Source organism: Penaeus vannamei, chromosome 21 (genome assembly GCF_042767895.1).
Source record: "Penaeus vannamei isolate JL-2024 chromosome 21, ASM4276789v1, whole genome shotgun sequence".
Classification (NCBI taxonomy): domain Eukaryota; kingdom Metazoa; phylum Arthropoda; class Malacostraca; order Decapoda; family Penaeidae; genus Penaeus; species Penaeus vannamei.
In genome coordinates, this window is record NC_091569.1 from 7083919 (window position 1) to 7104288 (window position 20370).

A 20370-nucleotide genomic window follows, 5' to 3' on the forward strand; every position below is an offset into this window, starting at 1 on the left:
TGCTGGGTACAATGTTGTAGAAGTTGGTGATGATGTAAGTATGTTGTTGGCTTGATAGCCATGAGTTCTGGTTTCAGGGGAAGGAAGCATGCACAATTATGCTACTTTTTAAGATTCACATAATTTATTGTGCTGCTGTTCATGCATGCCAAATGAGAGATAGGTGTAGCTAACTTGTCACTACTCTTATTAGGGTAAATCAGTTTCCATATTTATTGTACCTGCTATGAGATGTATATTATGCATAATTCAATTCAGTCTGATTGGGTCCAATAGATCCATTGTATAAGAAAAAGGGATGACTTCAGCTGATGACTTATAAATACCAAGAATTAGTTTCACAGAATGATTAATCTTTGCCATCATTAAGTAACAATCAGATAATTGGTTAGAGTTCTTTCTATATTGTGAAAAAATTCATGTTTGTGTGAGTAAAAAAAATTGTACATTGTACACAATACAAAAATGCCTGTGTAACAGCTACACAGGCATTTTTGTATTGTGTACAATGTACAGTTTTTTTACCTATTTTGTGTACTTTCTACCAAATTAGTGTGTATGCTTCAGTCCGTACAGTTCTAAACAAAAGGATTTTTTGCTCGTAAATCCTTCTTAGGACCATTTAGGCTGATATGAAAAAAGTTTTATGTTATAACTGAATGATATTATTGAACAAATTTTGAAGACTAGATCTTCACTGTCCATGAAAAAATAAGTAGGATTTAGGCAATTAAAGCCCATGTATGGCTCCCCTAACTTCCCAGATAATGCACCCAGTGTTCAGTATGGCAGTATTCCTTGACTTGAGTCTGATATTGCCCGTTATAATCTGTATAATGACTCGAGTAGCTCTTTATGTATTAACTTGTCTTATTGTGGTTAATGGTATTAGAAAGAAGAAAATTGTATTTTTGGAATATTCATACCAAATGTATTCTATTGATTTTTGTAAAAAGTGCAGATTAACCTAGTGGAGCCGGGGATGGCATGCATGTACATGCCTTGCTGACATTGAACTTAATATATTGCAATTACGCATTGATGGCTCCACAAATTGCATAGTCACCAAAGAGTCAATTGCTAATCCTATCTAACTCACCTGTTTACCATTTTCCTTGATTTGGAAATAATTTATTTTAGTTTATATTACTGTATATATTGTTTATAACACTAGTAATTACATTGTCTATGATGATAAAAATGTTAATAGTTTTAAAAAAAGAAAGAAAGAAAGAAAAAAAACAAGGAAGAGAGAACTCAGTTGAGTTCACATTGACTACAAATTAACTCCTTATTGGCAGAACACTTTTGGTGCTCTGTATAAATACATTTTGCAAAATAATACTGGAGTTAACATCATATTTTCCTAGTTGCATTGGGTTAAATGGCTAGCTGGACATTTTTGTGGACAAGCATTAGACTATAAAAATAGTATAAAGTACTGGATAGTAGATGTGTAGAATGTACTAAGTACATGATAATTTGCACTGTAGGTGTATATCATGACTAAACTCTCCATGGCTACTTTCAGGTGTGGGATTTGATAGAAGAACGAACACTGGTGCTGTTCAATCACCAGTCCACTTCTGACGTGCCGCTCATCATGGCTGCCTTCAACTCCCGCCCTAATCTGTCCAATAACATCATGTGGATCATGGATCATGTATTCAAGCTTACCAATTTTGGTATCGTGTCGTGGGCTCATGGGGACTTCTTCATTCATGGGGTATGTTGGTGCATGAAAGTGAATTAAATGATAACTGAATATGAGTTGTGAATGAGAAGGATTCTTCCAATATAGTGGGTAATGCTAATTTTAGTTTTCATGAGACTAATAATATATATATTTTTAATTCCTTTTTGTTTTAGAATTCTAATTACCAGCTGCCAATAGTAACTTATTTTTATTATTAGAGATATGTTATAAGAGATTAAAAAAAAAAAATTAAGATTGTTAGGATTAGGATTAGAAAATTTGTTGCTGTATTCAGAAAGTTTTAAATGTAAAAACCTGGCATAAATTACATAGCATATTGGTAATCCCTTGCCTCCCTATGGCATGTATGTACATGCCATGGGTAATGTGGACCAAGTAGTGGGTGGCATCACATCACGATCATTCCTGCCCCTTCAAGTCATCGGATGGAACTTGTTTTTCTCCGATAGTAGCGGCATCATTTCAATGGTGAAACTTTTAGGCTATAGCACCTAAAGTGAAGGTAAACCTTCACACTTAAAAAATGCTTAAAAATTATAACAAAATATAAGCTTTTAGGTGCCTAATATTGCACACAAACTAGCAAACAAAACAGGAGAAACTGTCAATGATCACTAGCAATCCCTTATTAATGGCCACTAGTCAGATTTTAAACCCTGTGTCAATGGGTTAAGCTAAAGACTTACCTATGGTAATATTGAGGTTTGAGAATTTTTTATGATTGATTGCCATTCTCTCATGGAAAGTTTTTTGAAAAGTAGGAGCCTTGTACATCTTTAATTTTTGTCTTTACAGGGCAAACAGCACAGAGAAGCATCACTGCTTGAACTGGGATCACACTTACAGAAGTTTTATATCCCACGAAAGCGAAAGTGGTTGGTACTCTTCCCAGAAGGTGGATTCCTCAAAAACCGAAAGGCATCCAGCCAAAGTTACGCCAAGAAAAATAACCTTCCAGTGTTGGAAAATGTTGCTTTGCCTCGTGTTGGTGCCCTCAAAGTCATAGTTGATAATGCAGCAGCAGAGCAGCATACCGGTATGTATTCTTGTCACTGTGTGTGGAATGGATACGGATGATAAATCTGATTATTTGTGTTTCAAGTCCAGCTCCTCCTAGGTGAATTATTGATAAACCATTCCTTCCTTCAATAATTAGAGAAAAAAAGAATGAAAGATCACTTGTACAATAGATTTTGCATGCTGTAAGAAGAGACTGATTCTATGGTGCGAAGTACTTTTTTTAGTTGATGAACCTTTAAGTATTCAGAGCATATTCCAGAATGGAGCACAAAATTGTTTTAAGTAATTTTTTAGAATAGATTGGATAGGTAAAAATAGTTTTATTTTGAAGTAATTATAAAGATAAGCCTGTTGTAGTGTACAAGTCCTTCAGCATGTATCAGACAAAAGAAACAGAGAATATTAATGGATTTACAAGAGTTAAGTGAACTGAATAGCTAGTTTTTATATATGTAATGGGTAAAATAGGTGCTTTAGGTGCTTGTAGATATGCAGATAATCTGATGTCTAGATTTTGAATTTTCAGATGATTCTGATAAGATCAAGTATCTACTAGATGTCACTATAGCATACCCAGGTGGACGACCGCTGGACCTACCAACTATTTTTGGAGGCTGGAGACCAGCGTGCGATACAATCTTCCATTATCGCAGATATAATATTGAAGAGGTAAATTTTATATTTTGTAGTATAAGGAAGTATAGTATTGGAATTTAGAACTTTCTTTTATGTTCGAGTTGTTGTTTCCATGCTTTTCCCAATTTTTTTTTTCTTATTTTTCGTATAAAGTATAAGAGCACCTGAATATGCTTTGCCTGTTTGATATGGTTTATTTGGAAATAATTGATATGAATGGTAAATATTGTTTCCATCTCACCTGTATTTTTGGGCATTTTGATCATTACAAGCATTGCCTGTTTTACCACCAGATTCCAAAAGATGAGGAAACGTTGACTAAGTGGCTGTATGATCGTTATGAAGAGAAAGAAGCTATTCTCCAGGAATATTATGACACTGGCATCTTCCCAGATGCTCACACTACACATGACCCCAAGTTCGAACCAGTAGAGACAAACAGACTAACGGGGCAGAGAGTAGTTCACGATACTCTGGAATTTATCCTGCGTCATATTTTCTATATTGTTTCCACGTGGATTTGGATGTCATTTTTGTACTGGGTGTTCACTTCTATATGCCAGTTGGTGTGGTGATTCGGCTCTGGTGGGCAGAACATACCTTGCGCTGTACAGGAAAACGTGTAATGACAGGTTCAAGTCTTGCATCAGAAGAAAGAAAGAATGACAAGCAAAGAGGTTTTGTGATTGATTTTTTACAACTGTACTGAAAGTTATTTGTGGACTACTTGTATGCAAATACAGCATGACTTGAAGAGTGAGGTTGCATAATAAATGGCATAATGAGTGACCCTGGAATCTTTAATGTAGGGTCAGTGTGAAGTTGTGAACAGTGTGAAATGTATCTTGTCACAGACAAATGCATGTAGAACAGATGGTATTAGATAGTGAGAGAATGTGCAGTGTATTCTCAGTAGTCACAAAGTGAATGATAGAAAAAATGAGCCCATATGATGGAAAAAAAATTCACACAATGATAGAATGGGCGACAGCTTTTGTTTTTAATATAGAACAAGCACGTCACTATCATCAAGGAATGCATTTTTATTTGTATCTAGGTCATTGTAGCTTTAAATATTTTTACACATTCTGTACAATGTACAATGCTTTCCCACTGCAGATATGACCTTAATGTGACAATGCAGCAATTACAGTGATAATGACAGTTGTAGTGAATAAAATCCTGGCCTTTTTGTAAGTAACTAAAGAGTCTAGCACTAACATGGGCTTCATATACATTTCTCTTGATCATATCATCATTGAAGTCTTAGTGAAGCTTTTACTGCAGATGCCATTCCCAGATTTAATCTTTTATCACACACTGTGTCATATTTGTTGTATGCCTTAATTCCAAGTGCATGAGTGGTTGCTACAGAGCACAGGAAGAGCTGGTTCTCCTTGTGCTCTTCACTATCTCTTATGGAAGAGGGAACCTACGTAGTGCCATCAGTGAGTGAGAGATTTCGTTTGTAGATAGAAACACTTTTGGAGGCATTTCTAATGTTGATATAATTATTTTCTTCAGGATATGTTATTTTCAACATTGTTTTAGTATGTTATTGTCAATGTGTTGGTACTTAATATTATTTTTATGATTATTGATATTAGTATCATATTTATTTTATTCATTTATTTGTTTTTTGTTCGTATGATTTTATTATCATTATCTGTATTAATGTTATCATTGTTATTCACATTATTGTATTTATTCTTAGTTATTATTAGCATTTCCTCTTCTCAACACAACCTTTCTCTTTCTTTCCATTACAGTCAGTTATTGTATAGCATTGTAATCAGTGCCATCTTTAGCCAATTTAATACTGTCCTTTGGCTGCACTTGGCCAGTGTGACATGATTAGAAATTGGGGAACAATCCTTTTTTTGTTTTGTTTTGTTTTTTCCCCATCTCCTAAAGATTGTCGTAATTTTTTTTTTTTAGTGGACGTGAATATTGCAACATGAAAACCTCATGAATTAGTTCATTAGCAAATGCGCTTATGTACAGAACATGGAAAAATGTAATAATGCTCCTCATAGAGAAGGTAGTTGTATCATGGGTGAGTAAATGCTGCTGATATTGAAGGAATATATTTATTGTAACATATTATTGAATATTTTCTTTTATTATTAGGTTTACCATTATGATGTGATATAGTTTGACACAAAAAAATATACAAGGGAAGATAATACTTTTCCATTTTGAAAGGTCATAGAAGATAGATCTTATGCAGGGTAGAAAATTCAGGTACTGTTGATTTTTTTTTTTTCTTTTCTCTCATTCTTTTCTCTTTTTGAAAATAAATTAAGCACATTTGACAATTTTGAGGATAATCGAGTGATCAAGTATAGGACATGATCGCCGTTCTGTTGTTGTCTATTATAGGTAGGAAGCACTAATGAGCTTTTGGGGACAAACCTTAGCACAGTAATGTTATTGGAAAAAAATAATACGAGAGTGTGAGAAAATTAATCTATACAAACAAAGCCCAGCATTCACAGTGCGATCACTCAGCATTTGTGTGCTCCATCAGATATGCAACATCCTCATTACAGTTGTGTCATGTACAGGTAGGATTTCTTGGTTTCTCTCTTACAGTTAGAAAGACGACCCACGACTCCATTGCTTTAGTGGTAGATGGTGAAGCCAAAATACGAAACTAGTCACAAGTATTATGAGGGCATTAATTTCTCTTCTCTCTTCCCCGCATCTGCCATTGCATCCAAACCCTATCTCACTCACAATGCCGCAGTCTCATTGGTACTTTGGGAAATGAAGGTTGATAGTTCCTGTGTGATTGCAGTCAGTCATTAAATCAGTGCATCATATTATTGTCGTACGAACAAACTGCATATGTTTTAAGACCGTGTTATCATCAAGATTTGAAGTAAATGAGTTAGGTTATTTTTATGAGTTGTGTAAATTTTTATTTTTCATTTCCTAGTCAACCAAATACATTTGAAAGATGTATGGTCGTGGCTTATTAATGGTCAGTATTTTAGGTTGACATGCTATTTTATTCCCAAACGAGATTTACTATACAAGTTTTACGGACTTTGACTCGTTAAGGAAAGAGGTCAGTAGATTTTTACAAGTGTGTTCTCAGATTTGATATTATTTATCTAAAGAAAGCAAAATAAAACTTCATTATATATTTATATTATATATATAGTCTGTAGAAATGTGTTTTTCTGAGAATTATAGTTTTTTATGAACACATTTTTAAAACTGAGAGAGTGAAGGTATGATTTATCCCAAGGTTTCAGACTATTTGTTCTCTTTTTTTTTGTTTTGTTTTAGCCTTTCTATTCTATTGCTATGTTATGTTTTTTTCTGCATTGGTGTTTGCAGGTTTGGCTTGAAAGAAAATGTTTTTTTTTACTGAATAATGATTGTATTTTAAGAGCTGTATATATATACTATTATTTTTATCATATTTTTCATTAGTATTTTTATGTTCATTTTGTGATTATTAGATATTTCTGAAGCTTAAATGATGCATAATAATGTAGAGTCTTTTCTTAAATTATTATCTTTAAAAAAATCCTGAATGACTAGCATATCAGAAGACATCTATGCCATTAACAAAGGAAGATTTCTGCCATTAAATTTTAAGCTGTAATGACCTCGGATTTACTCCTCCACAAATGATTATGATTGATCTATTATAAAGAGAGAAAGTATTTGTTTATTTCTCTTGTTTAATGGAATTGTTAACTAAAGTTTGCAACCATACATGGGTTTGAGTTTTCTGTATTTGTTGTTTAGAAGTTAATCATGTATCAATATTTTTTTTTGTACAGAAGTCCTTCTTCATTGCATCCATGCAGGCTTATTTGTCTTTATAAAAGCTGTATTGTTCTGTTTCCTTTTGTGCTGGAAAAACATAAATACTACTTTTTTTTTATAGGTATATTAACCCATTGGTGCCAGGTACATACATCGTCAATGCTATTTACTTCTAGATGGCTTCACATGTGCTTAGTCACCAAGGAGTCGGGTACTAGACCTTTCTGACCTCACCTATTTACCCCATTCCTTTGATTTGTTGGAGAAGTTTTAACTCTAATGCTGTTTTTATTGTTACTAGGTTATTAACAACAGTATTAGTAATATATTATTAACAATAGGAGTAGTAATGTGAATAGAAATGTTTCTGAAAATACAAGGAACAGGGTAAACAGGAGAGAAGGTAGACTAACTGTGTTAACCTCTTGGATCCAGATGCTTTACTGCCCACACATGGCCCAAAATACGATCATTAGTTTACTTGAGCAGCCATTTTGACGGGTGTGTGGCCTGTAGGCAGGGCTCACATGAACACTCGTGTGCAGTGACAAGACTCCATGCCTACCCTTCTCATTTTCTGTGAGTTTTTCTTTTCTTTCTTTTTGTTCTCTCTCTCCATTTTCCGATATAATTTTTCTTGGTAGTCCATAACTCAGCGCAATAATATTAATAATAATTAACATTTTGTTTTTTGTGCCCTTAAATTTTCATAATATTCAATTTTCGGTAATACAATGCTAGAATAGGATACTGAGCATGGAACTGGCATCCTCCCTGGCTCACGGATGGTGCATTCCACACTTGTTTATCAGTGGAAATAATACAAAAGCCCCTTCCTAATTGCCCACTCAGTCTATTCACCCTTCAAGAGCTTTGTGCACCAGTGGCAAGTCTTTCCTGTCACCTCAGCCTTCAGCTGAAAGTCTCACGATGGCAAGTTCCTGTCACCCAATCATCAGCCAAATTTTCCCATGATGGCAAGTTCTCATCACCAGCCCCTCAAGCCATATTTTTTGATGTCATCAGGATTGTAGGGGTTAACAGGATTAATGAAATAGTCTCAGTTGATACGGCATGTGTACATGCCTTCTTGGCATCACTAGCCTAAAAATGATTAATATCAATTATTGACGTTGAAAGATGAACTACGGAATTTGTTTTATTAGGGCCAAACTTTTAGTAGTTTCACATATTTCTCTGTCCTCATTTTTCTTCATTTTTGTATGAGGATATATATTTAGTTTAGCTTGGCCACTTGAGATTTATATTCACTAATTATAATAACACATACTGAATCCCTTTTTTTATTATTTCATTTTTAATGATTGTACAAGTATTAAAAAAGTGCTTTTAGGTGGGTATTTTATTATTATAGATCAGTTTGTTGTGTTTTATGCAAATTTTATTTGGTGATGGATGCCTTACTTCACAGACAAAGACTTTGCCTAGACTTTTCAGTTTCTCAGGTTTATGCAAAAAAAAAAGTTATATAAAATACTCTTGACTTCAAACTGAATATCAGCTGAAGGCTGGTAATTGGTAATGGAATTGTGTTACTGATATAAAGAAAATGCAATGGTGTTTTTGTGATTTGGCAATCCTTTGCTCTTCTTTCATTTTGATTACTCACTCGGTTTCCTTTTCTCTTTCATTTTGTCCCTTTTTCTTATTATTTTCTGTTTACATTTTCCAGAAACAGATCTCAGTAGTAATGCAATAGACACTTTTTGTATCTCAGAGAAAAGTTGTATTCAAGCTGTAAGCAGATTGACACAAAGATGAACATGAGAATATTTTTCATTGTGTTGTCTCTATAGGAAATGTCTAATTTACCATGTATATTTGTTTTGTTTTGTTTTGTTTTGGTTATTGTATGTATGAGTGTATGAATTTTGTTATTAATCTTGCCATACGTCTTGTAAGGTCTGAATGGCCACATACATGAAAAACAAAGCTAATAAAGGAAAATCCTCTCAGTTACCTACTGCGATTGTTTATTTCTTTTATTGTTTTGTAGATTATTATTATTATTGTTATTATTATTTTCCAAATTGGGAAAAATCTGTGGATGGAGCCATCATTTTTTTTTCTTTTATAGTATAATGACTTGCATTATTTACTTAATGGGTACATAAATTCTACTAATAGATTAAAATAATGTAAGATATTGCATGGAGCCAGATTTGATTTTTAACCTTGGAATGCACTCAGGAAAATGGATGACCTTTTTGAGTTTATAGTCTTGTTCCTATCTTGCTCATGAAAAAGACTAAAAAGATAGAGAATCAGTTTGGGGAAAATAATTATGTTGAATAGAAAAGTAGGTGCATAAATTATGGTTATAGTAAATAAGGTGACAATCTCAGAGACAAAGATGGTTCACTTCCATCTGAGGTTAAGTTTGCCATTCCTTTTGAAGTCTGCATTTTCAGATGGTCGTTATATTTTCATTTTGGGGGGTATTTAGCTTCATGTCTGTAGATAACTTTACTGGTACAAATATTCCTTTTCAAATGCTAACAGAAAATATATCGATTTTTGTTCTGTTTTGTGGGTTGTCAATGATGTATATGCATATAATGCTTATTAGTAACAATAGAAATTGATTTAATTTGCAATAGAAACATGTTTAGAGAACGAGTTGTATTAAATTTGGAGTTGTTAATACAATAAGAAATTGTATTCTCTTGACTGGTATTTCTGTGTCTTGCTGGAAACAGTGCAGAATACTTGATTAAATTCTTGCATGTCAATGATTGTACATATTACTGAGAATGGTGATTTACACCATTTGGAAACTGATTTTAAGTGTACATTTAATGTGAATATATTCAGACTGACTTCCTCCTTTCAGGATAACATATTGGTACCATATACATTTTTTTTCTATGTTGCATCTTAAAGGCCTAGTAAAAACTATGTTATACATATTATTAAGCATTCAGTGTTTTATTGAAGTGATGAAAGTGGATAGAGGTTAAATAATGTATATAAAGAATATGTTAGTATGCAGAATGCAGTCATGAACCTTACAATAAAATAAGATTTGTAAAATATGAATCTGGTGCACACCTTCCTTTATTATTACCATTCTTTATTGTTTTGGTTTTAGTAAGCCTACATTTTCTTTCATGTCTCTAGTGGGTGATTCTTGTATCAAGAATTTCTTTTATAAAGATTTGATTTATATTACTTTGTATTGTTTATTTTATTCATTAATTTTATTCATAATTTTCTGTGTATTAGTCTTTTGCTTCAATTTAGCATTACCAGTAACCTCATATTCTTTATAAAAGATGAATAATACATTTCATTTATTCATTGAAGTATTAAGCACTCTAAGGTGAGCAAATGTGGATGATTGATAGATGAAATATAATGGAGGAGCTAAAGTTATCAAAAGAAAGAATATATAACGCTTTGTGTGTGTCAGATAATGATATATTAATTGCAGTAAGATTCAAAGGAGGTTAATTTCTCTTCACAACTAAGCCAGTTCAGAGTTTGCTCATGTTGTAGTAATTTCTGTTAGTGCAGATGTCAACAGCCATTCATTCCATGTTATGTACAAACTAATTCTTCTCTATACCACTGAGCAAGATGCACCAGGCCCATTGATGAAAAAAGAGAAAAGCCGTCCACAGTAAGTTTCATTCAGAGTTTTAAAGATTCAAGCAAGTTTTCTGTACGTGCGGTCATTTGGTCAGAGTAGGACATTTTTCTAATTTCCTGGAGTACATCATTAAGTGAATTATCTGTTTCACAAAAGAAAGAAAGAAAGGAAAAAGTAGTGTGTTAAGGTGTATAAGGGGTAATAGGTCTGTGTCCTTGCATGTAAGTATGTGCTTTTGCATTTTAGAAGTCTGTATGGGTCTTTATCTTATTTGAAAGTTATAAACCAGTTCTTACTATTGATTTTTTTAGTAAAGTTTTGGAGGGTTTCTTTTTTTTTTAAGAGCAAAGAATTTCCAGTTACTAATATATACTAAGCAGATCTTTTTTAGCCTTAGTTAAAAAGGAGCAACACTATCTACGGGTTCCCTGACTAGTCATTGGATGTTGAGAGTGTAATATTAAGAGGTGTGAGTGTTGCCATTCAATGATGCTGCAGTTTACTCAAGATTTCACATATTCAAGGTAGAATGCGAGACTCCTTGTGCCTCACATACTTCTGCATCTTGAAAGGGTTTAATGTATTTTATTTTATTTTGCTTAGTACTTGACATTTTCACACTGAACCATTTACTCTCACTAGCTTACTCACAATCACTCAATCACACACTCTCTCTCTTTCTCCTCTTCTCTTTACTCTTTCACACTCAAACTCATACTTACTCTTTCACCCTTTCCCTCTTTCACTCACTCTCTCACTCATATAAGCATTCTCACCCTCATTTAGTTACTCTCACACTTCTCATTCACTAACTCCACACAAACTCATGCATGCCAACACCCTCACATTTATAGACGGGCTTATGATAATTGAAATTCACGTCTGTCCCATACATCTATAGTAGCATTTTGTGTTAGTACGATGATACCTCTAGTGCAGGTGAACATGGTAATGATTCAGTAATACAATATGAAATGTCACTGCTACCACTGAAAACCTGGATGCCTTTGTGGTATGACAGTGATGACCAGTGTTCAACTGAGAAAATGTACAGTATACTGCTATAAAATCATTGATGGCTATTAGTAATTTGGCTGGAAGGGAATGCTTGTAGGCTGTCTATTCTTCACTTTTTTCATTTCTTTTCATTTTTGAAGGAAAATGACTTTCAGTGAAGGTCAATCCACCAGAATTATGGCCCCATCTGTGAGATCTAATTCTCAGTGGTATTAAAAAGATATAGTAGATTTAATATTACTTTGGTAGAAAAAAGACAGGGTGCCTAAGAACCAGCAGTAATGTAGGATTTTGCCACAGCTGTTAAGACTTTTTTTGGGGGGTATTCTTTTGCAGTTCTTAATTTTTATCTTTTAGTTCTTATTTCATTGTTTATGTATATTTTGGTGGACTATAAATGTTATGGATAGTAGGTCCTCGGTTTACACTGTAGAATGAAAGGTCAGTGTGACAATGTAAATTGTTGGTAAAAAAGCAATCACCACTATTTATGGGGGATATCTAAAATGTGACACTTTCAGGTAGAAAGAGGTAAATAATCACATATTTGTGGTTGACAACTGACACATACCATATATACTTGACTGGAAGTTGCTCTATTTAAAGCAGTAGTAAGTTTTGTACATTTATGTAGGGTTGTATGATCATTTAAGGTTTTAAATACCAAACTCTTTTGCAAAATTACCATTGTATAAAATATTTATGTACTTAGAATGTAATGGTTGTACAGTGATGTAATTAAACAGGTATCTCAATTTTCTTTACATGTTTTCCAAAACTTTAAATACTTTATATGCACTGACTTGGTATGTTTAAGATTAATGTATCTAACGAATCAAGCTGTCCTCATCTACTTATTGTCATATTTTATTTATTTTATCTAGAAATTGATTATGTTCTTGCTGATTAGTTTTCCAATGGGGCTAATTATGTTGTAGATCTAGAGCTAGAGGTAAAGGTAAATCAGTGTGCATAAATAATTTTAGGTTTCCTGTTATGGTGGCAGAGATACACAGTGTGACTGTTATTCTTTTGTGAAATTTGGGTTTGTAGCAAGCTGCATCACAACTTCTAATCAGGTAAATTTGGTATTTTTACAATGGAGTGATTGAAATTATAGATGGCATGTGACAAGTAAAACATTTATTTATCTTTATTATTTTTTATGAAATGAGATGTAGCAATTATCTTCAGGGTTTCAACATTTTCTGGTTAGATTTATTAATGTGCAAGCTACTTTGTCAAGTGACAGTACATCAAATTTTCTGCCAATGAATCATATACTGCATTACTAGTCTTTCAACAGGAAGAACAAAATTAGATTGTAACATGCAGGAGTATTGTTCTGTGCCTGATTATGATTTAATTTTTGAGTATTTTATTGAAATGAAGTGTTAAGTTAGTATATTAAGTAACAAATTATCAGCTTTCCCAATTTCTTAGTGACTGCAAACTTCCTTTCATACAAATTGTTTTTAGTAATTGAAAAATCAGGTGTAATGTGTGGGTGAAGGGAAATAGCAAACTCATGGAAAATAATTATTTACTCATAATAACAAAATGCAAATGTCGCTTTTAATAATATTTAAGGCACCACATACTATGTTGCATTTAAATATATGTTAAATTTAGTCCAATCAGAAGAAATGAAAAGACTCGTATCCTGTAAGTCTATTTGTTGTATCAAGAAAGTTTTGATTTACTTTACTACTAGTCAGTAGGGCAAATATTATCACATGTAACTGGAAAGAACCTCTATATATATGAGATTATATATTGTATGATTTATCAATTCTAAATGTAATGCAGCACAAATGTACTGGTGGGAATTATATACATATATATTAGTTTGGTAATTTTACCTGACTGCCATGAATGATTATGAAAGATGCTTAGTAACAGTATACAGTGTAATAGTCCTAATGTACTGGCATGTAAGGTGTGAGTATAATTATATGAAAGATATGTAGCGTTGCATGCACTCTTAGATTTGTAAATACATGAAAAGATATGTGCAGTTGTTTGAGAATATGTCAGTTGCATTAATTGGGAATTTATTATATGCTGCATCTATAGTTTGCTCTCCAATGAAGACAGTAATAGAGACAGCATCATGCGATATATTTTACTTGGGGGTGAAAGAACCAAAGCTGAGTTTGGACTAACATTTGTATGTGGTCTTGGATATTTATTTTTTATAGGAACTGAATAGTGACCATGTGTATTTTATACTAATTGTGTAATTCTTTATCAGTGACAACTGAAAGTGAAATGTTGACAATATTTGATTTTTTTTTTCTCTATCTAAAAATTAATCATACTTTATCCTTTGCAAAGTGTCTGCTTTATTTTTTTGAAATCCCTTTTGCTTGTAAGTATACATGATATCAGATGTTTTCAACAGAGTGGGGGAGTTTCAATTGTTTATTGTGAGTGTAGCAGTTACCAAAATTGTATAATTTTCTGCCATGCTAAAATTTTGATTAAGACTACCAGTCACCAACACATCCAAAATAGTAACTGTGAGAATAGGCTACAGAACTGTGGGTTTGAGAAAGACCATAATGACAATATGAGAAAACTGATCTCTGCAGTGCATGGTGCCTGTGCTAGATATACATATGCAAGTTTGAACTATCACTGGGATAGCTATATTAAAAATTTAGATGTAACAGCAGTACTTGATTTTAATACTTTTAAGAGTATGTAGGATCTTTAGTTGTTGCCACTTCCTTATGAACAAGCCATAAATTTGTTTGTTTTCGTTTCTTTTCATGGTAGGATATTGCTAGACTTTTTTGAGTGAAAGAGTGCTAATAGTTCTATTTTTTATCCTTAAGGATCTATGCATATCTTAACCAACACAGTGTATCATTCCCATAAATGGTATGTGTTATTTATATTTGCCCAAGCTAAGATATTCAGATTTCTTGTAATTTACTGAACTGCAATATTCATATCCCTTTACCTTCTTTTCAGAATATTTAATTCATCCTCAAGGTGTTTGGGTATGATTTTGATGCTCTTCTGTTTTTTGTTCTTTAATTTGATTGTTTTGTAGAAGGGCTTTTGTGCTGATTTGAATGCCCTTTTGCAAATTAGGAGTAATTAGAAAGCAGGAGATTATCATCCTATGATTATCTGAAAGAAAGAATGTGTCCAAATCAAACATAAATTATGCATCTTTTCCTAAACTTTCTTCCTTAAACCCCCGGTTTTCCAAGTAAGGTTGATTTCTCTGTGTTTCTGACAGATAAAAATATGTGTCGTAAGACTTTTTACTGGAATATGAGTTGATTATAGAATTTGGATGAAGATATATATTAACAGCTTATGCTCATGAAAATAAAGAAATTGTGAGTCAACCAAGCCTTTGTGACATTAAAGAAAATATTCAGATGATACCATTGAAAAAATAGAACATAGAAACTTTAATAAAGAAAAGCTTAGTTGATAATGGATTGTCACTGCAAAATAGGTATGGTATAGTCCCATATCTTCATGCTAATTAGTTGAAACAATAAAGGTATCTAAAGTCACAAAAACTAAGTATTTTATTTATTTTACTGTATTTCATTATGATTACTAGTGATGAAATGCAGATTACCATTATGCTAATTGAGTTCATAGTTGTAGTGCATTCAGAACCAACTAACTTTTACCTCTAGTATATGAGTGTGAACAACCACAATAACCTAACCAAAAATGTATCCTGAATTTACAATTTTGAATTATTAAACAATTCTTATTGAAAACTCATTTAAGATGAATGGACAATTTTGAACATCTTGATTTCATGTGTAAGGGGACAAGATAATGAATTGTGCCCTCCAAAAGTAGTGAATGCAGTTTTTACTTTATCAAAGCCAGTCACCAGTCACCTGATATCCAGTACATTTTTTCAGGCTATAAAGCTTATTATAGATGTGTTTAAGGGTAGTCTTGATCCATGGTGCTTATTCTTACCTAGATGATTAATGACTAAAAACAATGCAGGATATATCATATACTAAATATCAATTTATGTTTTAAGATTTAGCACTTTTTTGCACCTTGAAATTATGGCATGTAAGACTACTGAGAGTGGCACTACCTTACATGTCATTGCAAAGGTTCAATTTATTTGCATAAAATTCTTTGGGAATTCTGTGGAATATTCTAATCTCTAAAAAATTCTGTCTACACATTTTAGCAAGATATTTGTTGCCCAGGAAGAGGAGAGCAGATGGCGTATACCCGGATTGAGGCCTGATTTTTAGTGTGGATTGCCCATGTCACTGCCTCCGATTCTTACACACATTCTCGCAACCGAACTTATTAATAACTCCATGAACTTTCACGTAATTATCTGATCTGAAAGACCACAAAACACTGCTCTATCTCCAAATTACCTTGCTCCTCTCCAGTCTTGATTATGGATACCATAAATTTTCTTCAGCCTCCGCCTCCCTTCAAACTCACTTTTGACACAGCCCCCCCCCCCCCAATCCTTGCCCGTTGTTGTCGTGGGGGGGGGGAGGCTTAGGAGACAGACTGAGACCCAATGCAGGGATCTCCCCTGTCTAGGGCCTCAGCCCTCAACTCAACTAATTTTGCATGGTCTTTTCCCCCTCCAGCTTTTTGTTTCCGTCCCTTCTCCATCCCCTTCTACTATCTACTTCCTAAGGTGTAAGAGCCGTGCTGAAAGGATGAAAGGCTGACCTTGTGACAGTCCTGAACGACCTGCGGGAACCATGGGCACGGTACTCCCGATGTAGTTGTCTAGCCCTTACCCCCTACGGGGCACTGGGGGTGGACTGTTTATGTCCCTTTACATAATCAAGGCTTCCCATGGCCAGTAATGAAGATGTAAAACCCCTATTAGGGGCAATGAGGCTTGCCCCTTCATCAAATAGCCCCACCGGCTCCCCGACCCCAGGCTCTCCTTTGACCACGACTCCGAACTCAAACTACTACCCACTCCTCAATACCTGCTAGTGCATTACCCACCCAAGCAGAGACTCAATCTCCAGAAGACATTCCTACCCTCCCAACTTCCTCAAATTCATCAACTCTACCCCTACAACCTTCTTATTACTACCTTACAGCCTTATTCTCCATCTCTCCGTAATACTACCCCCCTCAACAACACTCCCGCTTCCACACGCCCCCGTCCTTCTACCACCACCAACCCTACAAATGTCTTAACTACTCTATTTAGCCCAGCTAAATGGGACCGATTTTTCGTGATCCCCCCTACAGCTCCTTAGGCAACATTCCTCTCTTTCAACAATGTCCCCCAAAACATGTAGGCAGAGTCCCTTTCCGTACCCGACGCGATCTCTCCCGTCTCGTAACAGTCAAATCTGAAGCTGAAGCTATAGCATTATCAACACTAACTGATCTCTCTGGTAACCCCATCCCTGCAGAACCTCATCCAACTCTTAATACATGTACCGGAACTCTCTCCCCAGCAAACTGCCCAGTCGATACCAAAGATTGGTCAGATTGTGGAGAAGACTTGCTCGGCTGCCTCAAAGACCAGGACGTGATATCAGTACATTGCTACACTATTCCTCATAGAGGTCATCGAAAGAAACCCACCAACATTGCCAAAATTACTTTTAGTACACATGAACTTCTCATTCGTATCTACATTGGTGGACAATCCCTCCCTGTTTAACCATACCAACCTCCTCCCCGTCAATGTCAAAATTGTTGGCGATTTGGACATCCTGCCAAACACTGCCGCTCCACAGACCGATGCCCCCCTCTGTGCCCAACCCGGTCACAACAGATCAAACTGCCCTGCACAAACGCACATGTGCTAACTGCAGCGGCCCCCATAATGTATTTTGTAGGAGCTGTCCCATTTACAAGTTCGAGTCTGAAGTAGCAACTCTCAGATACAAAAATGGTCTCTACACGAAGCCAGACAGGAAGCACGCCGACAAGGTTTCTCTTAGACTCCTTACTCCAGTAATGTCGGTCGCTCTGCCCCTCCCCCTCCACCTCAAAATGTTCCTACACCCTCCCCTATACCTACTTACTTCCCCACTTCCATCACTTCCACTTCTACATTCAACCTCCCTCAGTCAAATTCTTTTGTCACTCTAAATCCAGACACCCCAATCTCAACCACAGCTCCAATCTCAACCAAAGCCCCAACACCAACCCCTCTCCCTCCCCGCACTACCCGCAGCAGACAGACTAAACGTTCCACCCCTTCTTCCCCTACCGCACACTCGCCTCCACCTACCTTTACCTTTATTCCTGAGACACCAGTCTCCTCTTCCCCCCTCAAGAAAACCTTTGTCCCACAAAACTTTCCAACAAACTCCACTGCAGAAACTATGGAAGACATTCAAAGCTATATGCTTGAGTGACTAAATTCCATAACTCATGCTCCCTCCACACTTGAAGTGATTGCCGACATCCATACCCCTCCTACTCATATTCCCCCTACACCCCTTCCTCCTCAACACAACCTAACCCCCTCAATTCCGTCCACCACCGATATCCATCCTCCCGATACCCATCCTCTTGAAATCCATCCCCCCTCTTACTCATAGCACCCCTACACCCCTTCCTCCTAATCCTTCCCAAGACAATACATCCCCTTCAACTCCAACTATCCATCCTCCTACCACTAATATTCCCCCCACACCACTTCCTCCTACTCCCTCCCAACACAACCCACCCCCTTCAACTCCAACTATACGCACATTCTCCCTCCCTCCATCCCCTCTATCCTTTCCACTCCCTCCCAGATACACACGGGAATCACTCATGTCACAACACCCCCTAGCTCCTCCCCCCCTCCCCAGATTCCCCAACACGTACCGATATAGCTCTCCTACATTGGAATATTCGCAGTTTTTCTCACAGACCAGACCTACGTCATATCCTTGCTTCTTATAACAACCTGTTCTCCTTTCTCAGACGCATAAAAATCCTTCACTTGATCTAATTCCCTTACCTAAACCACCATAACCCTTTCCCTCATCAACCCCCTTTCCCATCTTCAACTTTCCAACATTACTCTAGCAATTATCACCTGACATCACCCTTTACTATACCTTCCTATAGTGCTATATGACCTCAGATGTCTAGCACATTTATTTCGCTTTTAACCATTAACCAACCACTGGGTTCGTAAACATTAATGAGCACAATTGCAACATAAGAATTGCATGATCTCACGACTAAACAGTTTTGCAGAACATTGCTAGTTATAGAAACAAAAAAAAACATCGTTGGGATGGAATACTTTTATGGAGTGTCTAAGGTATTTTCAATTTTGAGGTCTTCTGTCCAAAAAAAAGGTGTCTTTTCTTACAAAGATTTTTTCGTCATTAGTCTCAGAAATTGAAAACTGTTTTGTATTATATTCATTTAAGAAATAAGTTAATAGGCACATATCGTATATACAACAAAACAACAACAAAAGAACAAAATTAATAACAGCTTGTGAAGTTTATAATAGATATTAAAGACTTCACCTGTCGAGTTTCGCTTCATATTAAAGTAATGGAACAGGCCTGGTTACAAAAAGTGGCACGCCCTTTTTATTTTTTATTTTTCTTTATGTTTTTACTGATGTGATAATGTTTTCATTGATCATTTCTGAATGACTCTTAGGCCCTGACCAAGACGATATGCAGATCCATTACGTTAGTGCCAGTGTGTCCCTGAAGAAGGTGATAGCGACCACTGGACAGATTCCTGAAGAATGTGTAGGAATCGCTCGTTGCGAGACTTTCGGCGGGTGAAAGCCCCTGCCCCACCCCCTCCGACACCGTGGACCTGCAAGAGGAGGAGGCGTTAGAAAATTTGTTTACAGGACATGCTTACTTTGTTTCCAATTATTTGAAATGTTGACCTAAAAATGGAGATCATTATTGAGTCTTACTAGAGTGATGAAATATATGATTCTGGAATCGACAGAAGCTGCTTGATGTACCTGTGCCCTCCTGTTAACAAGGACCTCCAGAAGGCCGCGGCTCCTGCCGCAGGCGTCGGCCCGTCGATTCCATCCGTGGCTCCCGACAACACGAGGGCCTCGCCCGTCTGACCCGCCATCACCTCTTCCAGCGCCAATCCTGCCGCGAGTGCCACCTCTTGGTTCCTGCCGCCCTTCCCTCCCCTCCCCCGCACAATGCTGGTAGGTTCACCCCCCGTCACCACAGCCACAGCTCCGCCGCCGAAGCGAGCTCTGACAATGGCTGAACTCAGCTCTCTCCAGTTGGAGCTGGTGATTCCAGCTTTCGTGGCCCAGTAGTCAGTGTGGAGCGGCGTGGGCGGGCGGCCTGCCAGTTGGGAAGCGATGAAGGCGGCCAGATCCGCCAAGTGGCGTCCCAGCTGCACCGCGTCCCCGGTCACGGTGGTCGAGAATGCCACGGGGACGAAGCCCGCTTGCTGGAGGCGGTGCGAGGCAGCCTCTATGCACAGCTTGTTGGAGCCAAGGAGAAGGTTGCTGACGTGGCTGAAGTTGCCTCCTACGACATTCTTGGTCCTGATGGCATCCTCCACGGACTGCGGGAGCGACATGTTGTATCGGCGCAGCACCTGAAGGGCGGCGTCCGGCGCATCGGGATTTGGG

The 20370-nt window shown here is 36.3% G+C and overlaps 2 protein-coding genes across 3 annotated transcripts in view; one reads left to right on the forward strand and one right to left on the reverse strand.

Moving 5' to 3' along the window:
• Positions 1 to 10230, forward strand: part of LOC113820782 (acyl-CoA:lysophosphatidylglycerol acyltransferase 1) — a 34696-nt gene extending 24466 nt beyond the window's left edge. For both annotated transcript variants that reach the window (XM_027373145.2, XM_070135819.1), the window contains 5 exons: positions 1 to 34; positions 1532 to 1726; positions 2513 to 2753; positions 3264 to 3406; positions 3667 to 10230. The exon at positions 1 to 34 is cut by the window's left edge and continues 192 nt beyond it. In XM_027373145.2, coding sequence (XP_027228946.2) covers positions 1 to 34; positions 1532 to 1726; positions 2513 to 2753; positions 3264 to 3406; positions 3667 to 3948 — 895 coding nt within the window. In that variant the 3' untranslated portion in view covers positions 3949 to 10230. The remainder of the gene's footprint in view (positions 35 to 1531; positions 1727 to 2512; positions 2754 to 3263; positions 3407 to 3666) is intronic.
• A 9100-nt stretch (positions 10231 to 19330) lies between these two features.
• LOC113820783 (glycerate kinase) lies at positions 19331 to 20370 on the reverse strand (the record flags this gene model as incomplete). Its single annotated transcript, XM_070135820.1, is given in 2 exon segments — positions 19331 to 19574; positions 19732 to 20370. Coding segments are annotated over 2 exon segments (808 nt in total), but the record flags the coding sequence as incomplete, so codon positions are not given.